At 39.1% G+C, this 18875-nt stretch overlaps 1 protein-coding gene across 1 annotated transcript in view; it reads right to left on the bottom strand.

Annotated features, from left to right (window-relative positions):
* pkp4 (plakophilin 4) overlaps nucleotides 1-18875 on the bottom strand; it is a 181391-nt gene that overhangs the window by 105953 nt on the left and 56563 nt on the right. The window contains exons 4-5 of the mRNA XM_072262006.1: nucleotides 7768-7880; nucleotides 1197-1231 (exon numbers count right to left, since the gene is read on the bottom strand). Coding sequence (XP_072118107.1) covers nucleotides 1197-1231; nucleotides 7768-7880 — 148 coding nt within the window. The remainder of the gene's footprint in view (nucleotides 1-1196; nucleotides 1232-7767; nucleotides 7881-18875) is intronic.

Below are 18875 nucleotides of genomic sequence, written 5' to 3'. Positions count from 1 at the left end.
AATGACTAGAATATAAAACAAGGGTGTAATGGTCAGAACACATTTGGGAGTATTGTGAACAGTTTTGGGCCTCATACCTAAGAAATGATGTGCTGGCATTGGAGAGGGTCCAGAGGAGAGTTAGAAGAATGATCCCACAAATGAAGGATTAACAAATGGAGTGTGTCTTATGGCTTTGAGTCTGTCCATGATGGAATTTAGAAGAATGAGGGCTGTCTCACTGAAACATACTGAGAGAGCGGACATGGAGAGGATACTTCAAGATGAGGAGCAATTACTTTACCCAAAGAACTGTGGATCTGTGGACTTCATTGCCACAGTTGACCATGGAGGCCAAATCACTGGGTATATCTAAAGTGGAGGTTGACATGCTCTTGATTAGTAAGTGCGTCAATAGCCAGCTGGTGGTGTAGAGGGATCAGCACCAGACTTCAAGGCACATGGCCCTGGGTTTGAATCTGGCCGGCTCCTTGCACGCTTTCCATCTGTGCTGGGTTGAGCTTTGAGCTAGCAACTAGGCCTCATAAAAAACAATCAAATGCTTACAGAAACAACAAAAAAAAGTCACCCAATGTGTCACAAGGCACGAAAAGGTATAAATGCGTCAAAGGTTATGGGGAGAAGACAGGAGAATAACCGCGAAAATAAATGAATGGCAGAGCAGACAGTGGGCTGAATGGCTAATTCTGTTCCTGTCTTATTGAAAAATTAGACTGAGGTTGCATAATCATTGCAAATCGTTTGACTCTTCACTTGAGAGGTAATCTGTTAAGAGGATTGCTTCTGCGTTATTGAATCTTCCAAAGTTGATAAGCAATGGGAAGCGTTACTATTCTGCAAATTATGTGTAAAATATTTTGACTTGGATAGGCAACCAGTGTTCTAAGAATCACAGATTAAATCCAAAATATGTGTAACTACAGCATATTTAAAGACTGAATATAAATTGGCACCAAAACCTTTGATGTTTCTTTGTTCCCATTTTGAGTTCAAAAAGTGATAAACTTCCTTTGCCCCATTGCCCATAATCACCTGTAGAGATATATTAAATTCTGCAAACAGCTGAAGTCAGGTTAAAATGAATGCATGCAACACACAGTTCCAACAATGAAAATTTATTTTTGCAAATTATCAACTGCATTTCTAAGCTACAAGCAAAAACAAAATTACAAATACAAATCACATTTTGCCAATACCTGTTGGCCTCCAATGGAAGGATTTTTCGGTTGAGCTGCTGGGAGAGGTTGGGGTGGTGGGGAAAAAAAAGAAAGAAATTCATTCAAAAGGCATATTACAGTTTTAATGCACCATAGGAACTACACATATACCTGTATCATTGAATTCTAAACTGAGGACCTTTTTGAATGTTAAAAGTTCATTTATATTCTGGGAAATTTAGATTTCTATATTTACATGAATGAAGCTCCTGAATTTCAATTAAAGTTGTTATTCAACATCTGCAAAAAAAGGTTCACCAAGAAATATATAAGAGGTCAAAATAACATTCATTTCTTGTAATTCCTCTTTGCAACTTTTTTCCCTATTTTGCTTTCCAAGGTAATCCCTGTCACTTGACCTATTACTCCCTTCTACCCCATCACTTTCTTTGTTCTCAAGGGATATGGGGAAAGTGCAAATATATATAGTAACATCACAGATAAGCTAACATCTCAATCAATGGGGGAAAAGAAGACTATAGGTATACGTTTTCATGTTTACTCATTATTAAATCTTTCCTTGTCCCTATACATATTCTAAACATGCAACACAGACCTTTAACAGTTCTAATGAAAGTAAATTCTATCTGCTGACTGACTATTTTCTACTTTTATTTCAGCACTTAAAGTATGACAATAAGAAAAGGTTTCTATTTTTGCAGAATTAGTGGTAGAAGTCTATGTAATGTATTAAAATGGATAGTGCTTCGAGTACACAATCCTGAGATGGACAAAGTGAAAATCAAACACTAAAGATGCTGGAAATCTAAAGTGAAAACATAATCAGCGGGTCGGGTCGTGTCTGTGGGAAGATAAGCAGAGTTAATGTTTCAGGTTAAAGAACCTTAATCAGACAAAAGAAGCTTGTGAAACTGCAAGGAGGGTGGGGTGTCTCTGATTGAAGGAAATCTGGTGAGCATGGAGATAAACTGTAAAAAAAAGGTTATCTGATTAATGAGTGAATGGAAACAGAGAGTGAGAACATAGAAAGGGTGTTGCAAAAATGCAGTGCTGGAAGACATGACTGACAGGTGAGGTCAAGCAAATCTTCCACATCCAGACAATTCCTAATACTGATTTCTACAATTTCAGGTAACTTGGTTTCTCTGTTGTACATCTGTGATATTGGTTCACCTTTTCTGTTTCCTCCTCCATTCTCTTTATTTTTTCATTTTTGCCCTCTGGATTCAGAATAATTCAATCTGATAAATATTATAGAATCCATTACTGGAAATTTTGGGAAAGCTAATATTAACTTATGAAACATGTCTGGAATCCACAGAAACAAAGCTATCAATGTGCACAATCACTGTTACATTTTTCTTTCCATAAAGAGCTAAGTGTTGGGTATACAATGGGTGCTCAGCACAGAAGTTCAATGACTCCCATTTGATAGAAACACATCATGATTACATAATATACAAAAAAAACCATCTTGGGATTGCGTGAATTGCCTTGATTTTAGAATTTCATCCTCAGAGTTTTATATGTTGGGTTAGAAAAGGGCAGCCTTCAGCCTTCAATGAATAAAACACAGAAAAGCTGCATGCTGTCAGATGTTTCAGGTAACAGAAAAGTATATAAAGGTGTCAATAAATAAAACATAATATATAAAATATATAGTACTATACAAGGAAACAGTTACAACACATTGTGCACTAGCTGAGGAATGAAACTAAAAGGAAGATACATTTCAACCTCCTACACTCAACATATCCAACTTAGTGCAGTAATCAAGTTATAAAGAAGGCAGAGCCATCTATCCCAAAGAGCTCCAATAGTCTTATCCAGCAGACTTCAAATTTAGTGTCCAGTTTGAGGCTCCAAGAATCAAAATCAGGTTAATATCGCTGGCACGTCATGAAAGTTGCTGCTTTGCAGCAGTAGTACATTGCAATACATAATAAAAAGCTATACATTACGATACATATATATAAAAATAAAATAAGTAGTGCAGAAGGAGATGAAAATAAGACAAAGAGGAAGTGTTCATGGGTTCATTGCCCATTCAGAAATTTGATGGCGTAGGGGAAGGAGATGTTATTGAAACATTGAGTGTGTGTCTTCATGCTCCTGTACTTCCTCCTTGATGGTAGCAACAAGAAGAGGGTATATCTTGGGTAATGGAGGTTCTTAACGATTGATGCTGCCTTTTTGAAGCATCGCCATTTGAAGGTGTCAGGGATGCTGGGGAGTCTTGTCCATTATATTGCTGCCTGAGTTTACAATTTTCTGCAGCTTTTTCTGATCCTGTGCACTGGCCCCTCCATACCAGACTGTGATGCAACCAGTTAGAATGCTCTCCCCATGATTAATCTATAAAAATTTGCAAGTGCCTTTGGTGACATACCAATTCTCCTCAAACTCCTTAAATATAGCCACTACAGTGCCTTCTTTGTAATTGCATCAATATGTTGGGCCCAGGATATATCCTCAGAGATGCTGACAGCCAGGAACTTGAAACTGCTCACTCTTTCCACTTCTGATCCCTCGATGAGGACTGGTGTATGTTCTCTTGACTTCCCCTTCGTGAAGTCCACAATCAGTTCCTTGGTCTTACTGACACCGAGTTCAGGGTCGTTGCTGCGTTACCACTCAACCAGCTGATCTATCTAGCTCCTGTATGCCTCCTCATCACATGAAATTCGGCCAACAAGAGTTGTGCGGTCAGCAAATTTAAAGATGGTGTTTGAGTTGTGCCTAGCAAACAATCGTGGGTGCTGAAAGAGCAGAACAGTGGGCTAAGTATGCATACTTGAGGTCTGTCTGTATTGATAGTCAGTGAGGAGGAGATGTTATTTCCAATTTGTATGGAATGTAGTGTCCTGTTAAAGAAGTCAAGGATCCAGTTGCAGAGGAAGGAACAGAGGCCGAACAAAGGCCCAAGGTTTGGAATTTGATGATTAGAACTGAGGTATGATAGTGCTGAACACTGAACTGTAGTCAATAAACAGCAGCCTGACCAGGTGATCCAAGGCCAAGTGGAGAGCCAGTGAGATTGCATCTGCTGTAGATCCACTGTGGAGATAGGCACATTGCAGCTCGTCCAGGTCCTTGGTTAAGCATGATTTGATCCTAGCCATGACCAAGCACTTAAAGGGCACTGCGGTTAGCACAGTGCTAATACAGATCAGGGCATTGGAGTTTGGAGTCCAATTCCGGCATCATCTGTAAGAAGTCTGACGTCCTCCCTGTCCAATCTGTGGGTTTTCCCTGGGCGCTCAGGTTTCCTTGCACTGTCCAAAGATATACCAGGTAGGTTAACTGGTCATGGTAAATTGTCCTGTGATTAGGTTAAGGTTAAATCGGGGTTATTAGGTGGCACAGCTTGAAAGTCCAGCAGAGCCTATTCTGCACTGTATCACTAAATAATAAAAAATAAATAAATAAAACATTTCATCACGGTAGATGTGAGCACCCCTGGGTGATAGTCGTTGAGGTAGCTCACCCTGCTCTTCTTGGGCACTGGTATGAATGTTGCCCTTTTGAAGCAGACGGGAACCTCCAACTGCAGCAGTGAGAGATTGAAGATGTCCTTGAACACTCCCGCCAGTCGGTTAGCACAACTTTTCAAAGCCCTACCATATACATCATCAGGGCCTGACGCCTTGTGAGGGTTCACCCTCTTGAATGATGTTCTGATGTCAGCCTTCAAGACAGAGATCTAGGGAGATTGAAGCCTGTGGAGAAGTCCAATGCTACAACACTGAAATGTGACATAATTTGATAAACTTGCACTTTTTAAAAGTAGGGAAGATCTGAACACATGATCCACGACTGTTAACAGAATTGCAAAAAAAATCTATAAAATTTTAAATTAATTCAGGAAACGACAAGGAGATTTGGATTGAAGCTGACCTGCAATTTGCATCTAATATCAAGAAATCCATTTTCAGTCAGAATTCACCACTTGAAATAGGTAATCAACTATGCACAGACAGCAAGCAAAACAAGAGGAAACATTTAACATGTAACTGAAATTACTGAATGACAGTACATTGAACTTTTGAGGAATGAAACTACTGGCTTTACAAATCCACAATCATCTAATAAGCAGATACAGTCTCATGACAAGCAACAATACACTAGCTGATTTTCAGAATCAGCATATACATTAAAGCAAAGCTGGTCAAAGATCTCCCAGCTCTCCAATGTCAATGAATCACGGCTAAGAACATGCCCCTTGTCCATTGGCCTAGTAGTCACTAAAAGCAATTCTTTTTGCAAACAAAACTCAAAATCACACATTGTGAACACCAAATGCAGCACATTAGATTAGAAGTGCAAGTGTTTTGCGACTTCACCTGGAAAGACTGTATAGTGGGAAGAGGTGAAAGCACAGGTGTTACATTGCCTGTGATTGCAAGGGAAAATGCTGTAAGAATGTTCCAAACATGATTCTCTACCAATGGTTTTTAAAATGTGCATGAGCAAATTTTCATCCTTGTCCAAAATCTGAACCTGGGGAAAACTACTTAGAATAAAAATTCTGGGCATCACTGATTGAAATTACGAGGCAAGTTTAATAATGCTAGCCATGTTTATTTTGAGAAGGCAGACAGATGGAACCTATTAAAAACTGCCTTGATCAGTTGGACATTTATGTGTACCATCTGCTTTATGATGCTGTTTTTAAGATGGGGCTGAGGAATCTAAGAAATGCCACTTATGGAATGCTCCACAACCAATGGACTCACTTACAAGGACTCTCCATCTCATGTTCTCAATATTTATTGCTTACTTATTTACTATTATTATTTCTTTTTTTTGTATTTGCACAGTTTGTTGTCTTCTACGCTCTGGTCGAATGTCTTTCATTGATTCTGTTATGGTTATTATTCTATAGATTTAGTGAGTATGCCCACAAGAAAATGAATCTCAGGGTTGTAGATGGCGATACACATATACTTTGATAATAAACTGAACTTCTCATGGGAACAGCCAATCGTAGTTTTCCTTGGTAGAAAGTCTTACTTCAGTATGTGACAAGACAGAAAGTAAGGTTCTCCAAAAACCTTTCCCTGACTTCTTCCCAAGAACTTACTCACAGATTTGGAATGTCAAAGTTATCAGATCATTCTGCACTAAACTTCCTGGGAAGACACGTGATAGAGTTCAAACCTGTCTAGTTTTCTCAGCTTTTATTTAGCAAGGACAGGGAGTGGGATGAAGTGGGGGAGAATCCAGGGTCACCTGAGCCTACACCTTGTTATATGAACTGTTTCATTATAAAAAGTTTCTCTGTTGTGTTTTTGAATATCTTGGGCATTTCATGCATTCATATCTTTGGCAGATGGCAAATTTGGGGCAAAGCTGGAAAATGGGATGCTTTGGGCCAGCTAGGCAGAGTCTGCTAAGTATGAGTATAGGGAGACCATCAATAATGCATAGTGATTCTAGGTTATAGTATCAGGCAATAAAGATTTTGCTCATTATATTTTAAAAATATTTTTTATCCAAAGTTATATACTGCCAGGAAATTTTGGTCAACCTTGGAGGAAAAAATGTTAAAGGATTCATGCAATATAATATTTTTTATTTTTTCCCAAATTAAATAGAAATGATGTTAGACATAGAGTATGAGTTTGTTATAGAGTATAAGGCTACAATAAAGACGTTGCTTGCCAATCTGGCAACTTCGGATCTGTGTAAAGCAGAGCTACCTCAATTAAAAAACATTCAAAGTATAGAGCTATACACCCCATTTTAATGCCATCAATCCTACCTTAATCATTAGAACAAAGTATAATTCTGCATTACATGTAATATTGCATGTCCAATATTGTATACGGATACCAATGACAGCCAGTCTATGCTAGGCTGGTATAGTGACAAGAAAATGCTGCTTTCATCAATGCTCCCCTTGTTAACTATTGTGCATTTTAGAAGCACTATACTCCTTGTGTTAGCTGTAAAGGATGATGTATTTTCATACTATACTGTAGTTTAATTGTTCTCTTGTTGAGCAGCTTTCATTTACAAGTACAGAATTTATATCAGATAATTGATTTACCAATTTGCTTTGGCATGTGTTCTACTTTTGATGGAATTAAGATTCTCAATAATACCAACTACTTATCAATATGGTATCAATAATACCAACTATTCATCAATTTGGATTTAGTTTTTTCTTAACACAATAGGGAATAACTTTTGAAGCTACAGAGTTACTGTTCAGGACTTGCCTAAAGAGCTTTTTAAGATGGCTGAAATTCTACTTGAACATCTCACTATTTCCCCACACTGGAATGTTCAAACATAAAAATCAGTAATTTAACAAAACCATGACTTCTTGCTGAGAATTAATCAAACTTACTGTACGAGTGAAAATGAAACTATTCAGGCAATTCATATTGACTTGATAAACACTTAGTAAAGGTAACTTAAGTCATTACCATAAAAGACTTTTCTTCCTCCATGGAAATAAAACATGAATTGAAAATATTGTTTCATTGACAGATGAATTGTATAGAGAAGAGTCAGTAACATTTGGCATACTCAGGCAAAACCAGGTATAATCAAAGCAAAAGAACAAAACATAGGTCTGTACCTGACACTTGCGCCACTTGGTGATTCAGTTCCCAGCTTGCATCTTTCAAGCTGATTTGCAACAATCTGCCGCTCCAACTCCAGCTCTCTTGTAAGCCTTTCAAACTGGAGCTCCTGCGTCAAAGAGAAAAAGATATTAAGTTCACCAAGCTAAGTAATATGAAACAAAAATTGATTTGATTCTATTGCATGCCTGAATGAGTTCAAATTTACTTTAACAGCTGCATTCTACTTTGTCAGAAAACTGTTTATTCTCTTTTTGCTCCTCCTACTCATTATCAACATCTATCCCCTGTGGCAAAATAAATCTCTTGTCAAAATCCTAATTTGTTGCATTCAGATTCTGAGATCTTAGCAAAAGATCAAATATTTCCTAATAATCTTACACACATACCTCTCAGCAATCACATGCAGCGTTCCAACAATCACTACTACTGCAGCATGCAGTATATGACATGGTGGCTTGAACACAGAAATCCTTCAATGTTGTCTTTAAATGGACGAAAAGACATCATCTACGTTTCCCTAGTGGTTATTTCCCATATTTCTAGTAATTTAATTTTAACTTATTTTCAGTGCATAAATCAGCTAAAATGTCTATACTGATACCACTGTTGCAAGTAATTCCTGCCTTTTAAAAATATATTTTCAGACTACAGAGAGGGAGAGGGAGAGACGGAGAAAAAAACCCTCTGAACTCTATTGGCCAGATTCAGCAGCATAGCTTTACATCATAATAGCACCCTTCCCCAAAGCTGATCACATGTACACTGTGCTGGAGAGAGATGAATACATAGGATTTGCAATCTGAAGATACTATTCATATAGTGTCATAAAAAAGTATCAGAAAGCAAAATGTACAATGTTAGGCTTTATCAGGAATCCAGACGCATACAAATAAAACCAGTTATTTACCTAATCATTTAGCAACAATATCTAATACCATTTTACTGCCATGATAATAGTTCTCATACTAGATACAAACACAGAAAGCAATAATCTCAATTGATCTAAGGGTCAATCACACTTTTATTTTTATTCCAGACATAGTTCTGCTTCCATCTATTCGTTGGTAGGGTGCAGAGGGGTGGAATATGCAAAGAGCAATTGTACTATTTACTGCCAGAGAAACACAAACTGCCAATATCCCTGTTGAGGCAGAGGTTGTTAAGGAGGAGGTATCAAAATCTGTTTGTGCTGAAAATAAACAAATCTCTTAATCTGTTTGTAATATTTGGTGTGGAGATGGGCACTGAGTTGGCACATTATGTCAAGGGCTTGCCATCATATTCTAGACCTTCCAAGAGAATGATGGTCTTAAGGGAACAGGACAGTGGTAATAGTTACACCTCTGACCAAAAAGTGGTTCAGAACAAACCCGATACAGTAATTACAGGCTGGTCAGTTTAACTGCATTCATGGTGCAACTGATAGGAACATAATGAGTTCAATAATAAATAGGGAATGGGAAACCTTTGAATTAATCAAGGAGATTCAACATGGATTTATTAAAGAATGTTTAATTTTTGGAATTGAATTTTTGTTGAGGTAACAAGAGAAAGTTCATGAAAGCAAAGTACTAAATGTCATTGTTATTGACTTCCAGAAGGCATTCTGCATGCCCTGGTTACAGAGGAGATGATAGATTGCACAGCAGGAGAGAAATTTCAAAAGAAGCAAATGGGGGCAGTTGGAAAATTCTGTGCGCCACTGTTCCTGAGGAGACGTTTGAGTGTGTAATTAGGCCCTTGTTAAGGTCCAATAAAAAGGAGTTAGGTTTAAGCAGAGTGACCATTGTGTGAGCGGGGAGTTCAGACTTTGACTCATAGAAGCTTCAATGAGGAGAGGCAAAGGCTGTAGGCACATTTCTTTTTCATTTATTTATCCTTTCTTTCTTTTTGCACAGCTAGAGCAATGGGGACACCAGACAAGATAGTGGCATACTCCTCCTGCAGGATGAGGGAAGGCAGAGACCTTCAGTGTTCCTGATGATGACAACTGCAAGAAGTGGATCGAGATGCAACTTCTTTCAGACCATGTTAAGGAATTAGAGCTGAAGCTGAATGAACTCTGGATCATTTGGAAGGCTGAGAGGTTGATTGACAGGTGACACAGGGAGGTAGTTACACCCAACATGCAGGACAAGGTCAACTGGATGACTGTCAGGAGGAGAAAAAAAGAGGATAGGCAGCCAGTGCAGAGTACCGCTGTGGTGGCTGTTCCCCTCAACAGGTGTGCAGCTTTGGCACTCAGAAGAGAAGGGGGAGAAAAGGCAAGCTGTAGTGCTAGGGGATTTGGTTAGGGGAACAGACAGGAGGTTCAGTGGACAAGAAAAAGATTCCCAGATGGTATGCTGCCTCCTGGGTGACAGGGTCAGGGACATCTTGGATTGAGTCCACAGCATTCTTAAATGTCCCACATCAGTACTAATGAAATGGAGAGGAAGTGTGACAAGGTCCTGTAAAATGAGTTAAGGGAATTAGGTGCTAAGTTGAAGGATAGGACTGCCAGGTTTGTGATCTCAGGATTGCTACCATGTCACATGCTAGTGAGGCCAGAAGTAGGAAGACCATACAGTTTAACAATTGGCTAAGGTGATGGTGGAGGAGGGAGGGATTCAGATTTTTAGATCATTCAGCTCTCTTCCAGGGAAGACAGTGTGCACCTGATCTGAAGGGGGACTAATATCCTTGCAGGAATGTTTGCTAGTGCTGCATGGGTGAAAAGGGGTGGTTTAAACTACAATTGCAGTGAAGTGGGAATCAGAGTGCCAGTGCAGTTAGTGGAATGGTTGTGGAGAAAGATTGGCTGGTGGCGCAGTGAGATCAGCGCTGGGCTCGAGAACGGAGGTTCCCAAGTTTGATCCAGTGACAGACCGCTCCCGAGCTCACTCTCCATCCATGCCGGGTTGATGGCAAACTCGCAACTCGACCTTGTAAAAAAAAACTGCCACCTCCAATTCCCACGCGGAATATTGTGCAGGATCAAATACCAACACCCCCCCTTCCCCCCCAAAAAAACAATAGTGTTTAGCCTACATAGAAAGTCAGGGATCGAAAGATTAAGTATGGTGGGACTAAAGTTCTGAGTTGTCTATACTTCAATGCAACGAGTTTTATAGGAAAGATAGATGAGCTTAGGGCAGGGATCAGCACAAGGCATTATGATGTTGAAGCCATTAGTGATACTTGTCGCAAGGGGGCAGGACAGGAAGCTCAATGTTTCAGGGTTCTGCTGTATTAGACACGATAGAGCTGGAGGGATTAAAAGGGAAAGGATGGCAGTACAAGTCAGGGAAAATGTGACGGCAATGCTTAAACAGGACATCTGAAGAGCTTATCCATTGAGGCTGCCTAAGTGGAACTGAGGAATAAGAAAGGGATTACCAACAGTCTGCGGGATTTAGAGTAACAAGTTTGTAGAGATATTGCAAAATGTTGAGAGAAACGTAAGGTTGTGAATAATAGGTGATTTTAACTCCACATATTGACTGGGGCTCCCATACTCTAAAAGGCTGGATGGGACAGAATTTGTCTAATGTGTTCAGGAGAGTTTCCTTAATCAGTACGTAGAAGTCCAACTAGAGAGAGTGTGATACTAGATCTACTATTAGAGAATGACAGAAGTTTGTGTAGGGGAACACCTTGCATCTAGTGATCATAATACTTTCTGGTTTCAGAAAGTATCCAGCAAGTGTGGCTTGGGACAGATTGTTCTCTGGCAAACCTGTACTTGGTAAGTGGGAGACCTTCAAAAGTGAAATTTTGAGTGCAGTTTATATGTTCCCCTCAGAATAAAAGGCAAAGATAACAGGTTTAGAGAATCTTGGCTTTTGAAAGATATTTAGGGTCTGGTTAAGGAAATGGAGGTGCCTAGCAGATATAGGCAAGAAGGAGCAACTGAGGTACTTGAGGAGTATAAGAAATGCAAGAGAACACTTAAATCAGGAGGGCTAAAAGATGGCACGAGGTTGCTCTAGCAGAGAAGGTGAAGGAGAATCCCAAGGACTTCTACAGCCATATTAAGAGCAAAAGGATAGCAAGTGACAAAACGGTCCTCTGGAACAGTAGAGTAGTATTCAGTGCATGGAGCCAAAAGAGATGTGGGAGCTCTTGAATGGATTTTTTGCATCTGTATTTCTCAGGAGGCGGACACAGAATAGAAGTTGGATGATGCAACAAGACATTGGTCTGAAATACAAGAGTAAATCAGCAACAGAATGGTTTAAAAAGAAAATTTGTGTTTTGAAATGGCCAAGTCAGAGTCCAGACCTTAACCCAACTGAGATGCTATGGCATGAGCTGAAGAGAGCTGTTCATGCAATGTATCCCAGAAACACTGATGATGTGGAACAGTTTTGTATGGAATAATTGTCTAAAAATTTTGTGTGGAATATTGTCTAAAATTCCTCCTCGCTGTTGTACAAGTCTGATCAGCTGCTACAGGAAACATTTGGTGGAGGTTACTGCTGCGAAAGGAGGTTCTACAAGTTACTAAATACAAGGGTTCACATACTTTTTCCAGCCTGGACTGTGAATAATTAAACATAAAGACCATAAGACATAGCAGCAGAATGAGGCCATTCAGCCCATAGAGTCTGCCCTACCATTCCATCATGGCTGATCCCAGATCCCACTCCATACACCTGCCTTCTCACCATATCTTTTGATGCCCTGACCAATCAGGAAACTATCAACTTCCGTCTTAAACATACCCATGGACTTGGCCTCTACCACAGTCTGTGGCAAAGCATTCCACAGATTCACTATTCTCTGGCTAAAAAAAATTCCTCCTTAACTGTTCTAAAAGGTCACCCATCAATTTTGATGCTGTGCCCTCTATTTCTGAATACCCCCACCATAGGAAAGATCCTCTCCATATCCATCCTATCTAGTCTTTCAACATTCGGTAGATTTCACTAAGATCTCATTACATTCTTCTACATTCCAGTGAATACAGGTTTAGAGCTGCCAAACACTCCTCATATGTTAACCGCTCCATTCCCAGAATCGTCCTCGTGAACCTCCTCTGGGCTCTCTCCAATGACAACACATCCCTCTGAGATATGGGACCCAAAACTATTGACAATACCTGAAGTGCAGCCTAACTTGTGTCATATAAAGTGTCAGAATTATCTCCTTGCTTTTATATTCTATTCCCTTTGGAATAAATGCCAACATTGCATTTGCCTTCTTTACCACAGACTCAACCTGTAAAATAACCTCTGGGAGTCTTGCATGAAGACTCCCAAAGTCCCTCTGCATCTCTGATATTTGAACCTTCTCCCCATTTCGTGTATAATTGAAGATGCAAAGCACAATTGTGTGTTATTAAGTTTAAGCACATTGTGTTTGTCTATAATTATGACTTAGATGAAGATCAGGCCACATTTTATCAGTAATTAGCGTACCAGGTAATTGCAAAGTGTTCACAAATTTTCTTGCATCTGTATATACAATAAATTATAATAAGAAACATGCATATAAATTAAATAAGTAGTGTTAAAAGGGAGCAAAAATAGTGAGGTAGTGTTTGTTGTCCATTCAGAAATCTGATAGCAGAGGGGAGAAAGCTGTTCCTAAGATGTTGAGTGTGTGTCTTCAGGTTCCTGGATCCTCTTCTTTGGTAATAATAAGAAGGTCCTGGGTGGTGGGGGTCCTTAATGATGGATGCTGCTTTTTTGAGGCATTGCTTTTTGATAATGTGGAAACTCATGCCCACAATGAAGCAGGCTGAGTTTAAAACCCTCTGCAGCTTTTTCCAGTCCTGGGCAGTAGCCCCTAAATACCAGATGGTGATGTAATCAGAATACTCTCCAATGTACATCTGTAGAAATTTGCTAGAGTCTCCTCAAACTCCTAATGATATATAACCACTGGTGTACCCTCTCTGTAATTGAATTAATATGTTGGACCCAGTATAAATTTTCAGAGGTACTGGCACCTAGGAACTTCAAGCTGCTCAACCTTTCCATTACCGGTGCCCCAATGCGCAGTGATGTGTATTCCCTCAATTTTGCCTTCGTGAAGTCCACAATCAATTCCTTGGTCTTACTGATGTTGAGTGCAACATTGTTGTCACTCAGCCAATCAATCTATTTCACTCCTGCACACCACCTCATCACCATCTGAGAATCTGCCAACAACAGTTGTGTATTGGCAAATTCCTTGTCCTGCTTGCGGGGCAAGTGCCAGAAGGGAGATCAGTGGGGAAGAATGAATGGACAAGGGAGTCACGTAGAGAGCAATCTCTACAGGAAGTAGAAAGTTGGCGGGAGGGTGAGGAAGGGGAAAAATTTTTTAAAGGACAACTACTTGCACTTATGAATAATTGGTTCAACTATTTTATAGAATTTATCCTCCAATAATTAGGATAAGTTTGGATGCAAACAAATTTATAATTTTATCAATAAACCATTTTCCAAAAACTAAAACTCCTAGATACAACTAGATTAATGACATGAAAATATAAATTTTGATGCATTATTCAATACTGAGTTTTCACTGGACATTTAATATCGCCCTTATTAATTATCTGATTTTTAGAAATCAAGATTTCACTTAACCACTTTATGCTCTTTACCTAAACAAACATTTACTTAAAAAGTATGAGACATATTGATGTATTGCACAATCAGTTGATAAATTCTGTTACACATGTATTTACCCCTTTTCTATTTGAGTAGCAACGTTTACATTTTATTTTCACAATGCTCTGCAATGTCAGTGTTCTGTGATCTCAACTAATCTGAGTTTGATTAACTTTTATTTTAAGCTAACAACAGGGTTCGGGCAGCTTCAAACAACACTGAAGGCACCCAGTTATTTATTTTATTTATTTAGCAATACAGCACAGAATAGGCCCTTCAAGCTGTGCTGTCCCAGCAACCTGCGACAAACCTGATTACCCCTAACCTAATCACAATGGCCAATTAACCTACCGAGTACACCTTTGGATCGTTAGAGGAAAATGGAGGACTGGAGAAAACCCACGCATTTCATGGGGAGGGTGTACAGGGACTCCTTATGGAATGGCGCAGGAATTGAACTCTGGAATGCCCGAGCTATAATAGTGTTGTGTTAACCTCTACGCTAACATGGCACCCATTAATCATTGTCACATATTGAAAAACAAATTTATAAATGTGTCTCAAACTTTAAAAGGCATGCTTGTTTAAACAGAAAGAAGCAATGGTTCTGAATAAAAGGCAAATAACCTTAAATCATTTTGAACTTTCCAAAAACCTCAGCCCCAACTTTGCAGATAAATATTCTTCCAATTGCATTCCAACTCTGGTGTTCTGTTTGGTGTTGGATTCTTTTAACTTTTAATTCTTAGATTAGACTGTTAAATGGTTACTTCCTTCGAAGTTTAACAATTAATAGTCTGCTTGTATTTTATATAATTATACAAGTAATTGCTTACTATCCTTCCTAGTAGACACAGTATGTATAGACTGCTGTTTAATATAAATCCTACTGGTCACACTGGTATAATTCTAGAAGCTTTTCTTGGTTGTGCATTAGTTGAATAAGAGCTTTCTTATTAGTTAACTCTTATCTACAAATTTGAATGGAATTTTCTTTATGTAGTATAAAAAGAGCTGCACCATGAGGTAGAGCCATCTTAGATCTTTTGATTCTCCCTCTCTTCAACTTGTAGACCTCTATCACTGTGTTCAACTCTCTTTCTTCTATTAATGTTTAATGAAATGACTGTAAAGCAACAAGTTTTGTGCCTTTTTCCTGACTTCTAAAAGAACCTCAGATTAAAGCATCAAAATCCAAGAGTGGGGAACTAATTTGAATATCCCACACATGAGAAACCCATTTGAATATCCTGCACAAGATAATGCTTCAGGATTTATTTCAATGGGCAAAAATATCACCTGTGGAAGCGTTAGGAGGCTGCAGCAATTAATTAGCTTCTGGATTTCTTCAGTGATTCACATCAAACCAGTCCTTTTGCTTTCTGATAGAGAACAGAGTCTTGTTGCTGATGCTACTTATGATAGACTTCATGGCAGTCCAGAAAATTTGGAGCACCAATTGGTCATAGGTTGTGTGATTATCTGTGAAGTGTTACAAAGAATTCACCTGATGAAGCCTCTGAGAACGTCAACATTTTTTTTCGCAGCAATATTTCTGTTGTCAGTTGCTTTGAGCCTATGCTAATGAATATAATGAAAATTTCACGACACATGCTGGTGATAATAAACCTGACTCTGATAGATATTATTATTAATTTATGCTACAGAACATAATGATGGATATAACAATCGAATATTTTTTATTTATCTTGGAGAATTCACACATGCACCATGTGTTAGGTTCGACCAGTTCCAGTCATGACACGAGTAATATGACACCTGAGTGCTCTCTTATTCAGATACGTGCCAGTGCCTGGACAGAGGTGTTGCAATAAAGTCTTATCCATGTCTCTCTGAAGTCAGTCCCGCCCCTGGCCAAATATGCTTTGCCAGAGAATTAGATTATGAGGACACTCAGTCCTCATTTATTGTCATTTAAAAATGCATGCATTAAAAAATTGTATATGTTCCTGGATCTGGCACAAAATCCAGTTCTGTGGATTGACTTGTTTCCCTCTGAGATATGGCCCAGTGGTTTTCCAAGGTTTGTGTACATCATTCTTGGTCCTCTATGTAAGCTGTAATATGAATATATATGCCAAGGCCAGAGGCATGCCAAGAGTCACATGACAGTCCCATTTCAGAGTGTTAATGAAATGTCAGACTAAACCCTTCTTCATACAAAAACCCACCAAATGAAGATGCCATTCTTTTCCTTGTTTGTCATTCTTGAAGATAAACCTGACACCCAGTTATTTAAGCTGTTTCAAAGTCTTTTATAATGTATGATGCAAATATCAAAGCACCTACATTTCTGTGCTATGATTGTAGAGTAAAATTCAAATCCCTTCCTTGTAAGGACATTCATGTTACTCCAAGTCTTGAACTTCATTTTCAGCACTGCAGACTTTTGCACTATTTCTTCAATGTGGAATAGGCATTTCACAACAACTATATTACTAACTAATAAAGCAAAACTTTGTTCCAGCAAGAAGAGGGCCCAAGGCAACCAGCGACGACGCCTTACAAGCATGAACACATACATATGGATGCTCATCAGTGTGGGCTCAGGCACTAATACCTTTACCAACAGTCACTCATGTCCCACTGCCCCATAAATGATCCTTGATTTCAATAATGCCCTTGTTCTCTAACCTATCCCACCCTCGGAGATCTCACCTTTCCAATTTGGCATAGTGTGTGTTGATGGGAATAGGGGGATAATAGCTTGCTGAAAAGCTTAGCAGGATATTGGATTACTCTGAACTGACAGATTCAAATGGTCAAAATGATTTCTGTTGCAAGGAAATATGACATACAGTACTTATAAATAGTATTCACCCCCCTTGGAAGTTTTATTGTTTTACAACATTGACTCACAGTGGATTTAATTTGGCTTTTTTTTAAACAATGAGCAACAGAAAAAGACTCACTCAAAGTGAAAACTGACCTATACAAAGTGATCCAAAGTATTTATAAATGCAATCAACTATTTTGTGTTTTATCTAAGTATTCACCCCCCTTTAATATGACACAACAAATCACACTGATGCAGCCAAATGGTTTTAGAAATCACATAATTAGTTAAATGGAGATCTGCTCTTGGAGATTGACAGCAGACAACTGCCTGTAGTGAAAATACAGCTGTATCTGGAAGGTCCAACTGCTGATGAGTCAGTACCCTGTCAAACAACACTCCAGAAACTCTGCGAAAAGGTTATTGAAAAAGCATATGTCAGGCGATGGAGACAAGAAAATTTCCTAGTCACTGAATATCCCTTGGAGTACAGATAAATCAATCATCTAGAAATGATAAGAATTTGGCACAGCTGTAAATCTGCCTAGAGCAGGTCATCCTCAGAAACTGAACGACCGTGCAAAAACGGGACTAGTGAGGGAGGCCATCAAGACACCTATGGCAACTCTGAAGGAGTTACAAGCTTCAGTGGCTGAGATGGGAGAGACTGCATATACAATAACTATTACCTGGGTGCTTCAGTTACAGCTTTATGGGAGAGTGGCAAAGAGTAAAAAAAAACACACATGAAATCTCAGCTACAGTTTACCAGAAGGTATGTGGGAGACTAAAGTCAGCTGAAAGAAGGTTCTATGGTCTGATGAAACCAAAATTAAGTCTGATGGCCAAAAATCTAAAAAGCTTTGTTTGGTGTAAGTCAAACACCGCACATAATCAAAAAACACACAATCCCCACCGTGAAGCATGGTGGTGGCTGCATCATGCTGCGGGGATGCTTCATTGTGGGGAGGCTTATGAAGGTAGAGGGTAAAATGAATGCAGCAAAATAAGGGAAATCCTGGAGGAAAACCTGATGCAGTTCGCAAGAGAACTGCGACTTAGAAGATACGTTTTCCAGCAAGACGATGATCCCAAGCATAAAGCGAAAGCTACACAGGAATGGCTTAAAAACAACAAAGTTAATGCCCTGGAGTCGCCAAGTCAGACTCCAGACCTCAATCCAATTGAGAATTTGTGGCTGGGCTTGAAAATTGCTGATTGCTTATGATCCCCATGCAATCTGACAGAGCTCGAGCAGTTTTCTAAAGAAGAATGGGGGAAAATTGCAGTGTCCAGGTGTGCAAAGCTGACAGAGACCTATTCACACTGACTCAAGGCCAAAAGGAGGTGAGTAATTATGCAATCAATTATTTTGTTTAATAACTAATAAATTTAGACCAATTTATAGAAATTTATTTTCACTTTGACATGAAAGAGTATTTCCCATTGATCAATGTCAAAAAAGCCACATTAAGTCTACTGTGATTCAATGTTATAAAGCAATAAAACATGAAAACTTCCAAGTGGGGTTGAATACTTTTTATAGGCACTGTATAAGCCTCACCCTTTTGCCTGTTCTTCTTCCCTTCATTTTTACTATGAGGACCATCTCTCCAATTTTCTTCTGTTCCTCAGTCTTCTTCACACAGTCTGTATCACTTTGCTTCCAACTTCATCCACATTCCCCATGCCAATTTCCATGAGAACCACAGCTCCATCCTGC

Source organism: Mobula birostris, chromosome 6 (genome assembly GCF_030028105.1).
Source record: "Mobula birostris isolate sMobBir1 chromosome 6, sMobBir1.hap1, whole genome shotgun sequence".
Lineage (NCBI taxonomy): Eukaryota > Metazoa > Chordata > Chondrichthyes > Myliobatiformes > Myliobatidae > Mobula > Mobula birostris.
This window is presented reverse-complemented; position numbering and strand designations above follow the sequence as displayed.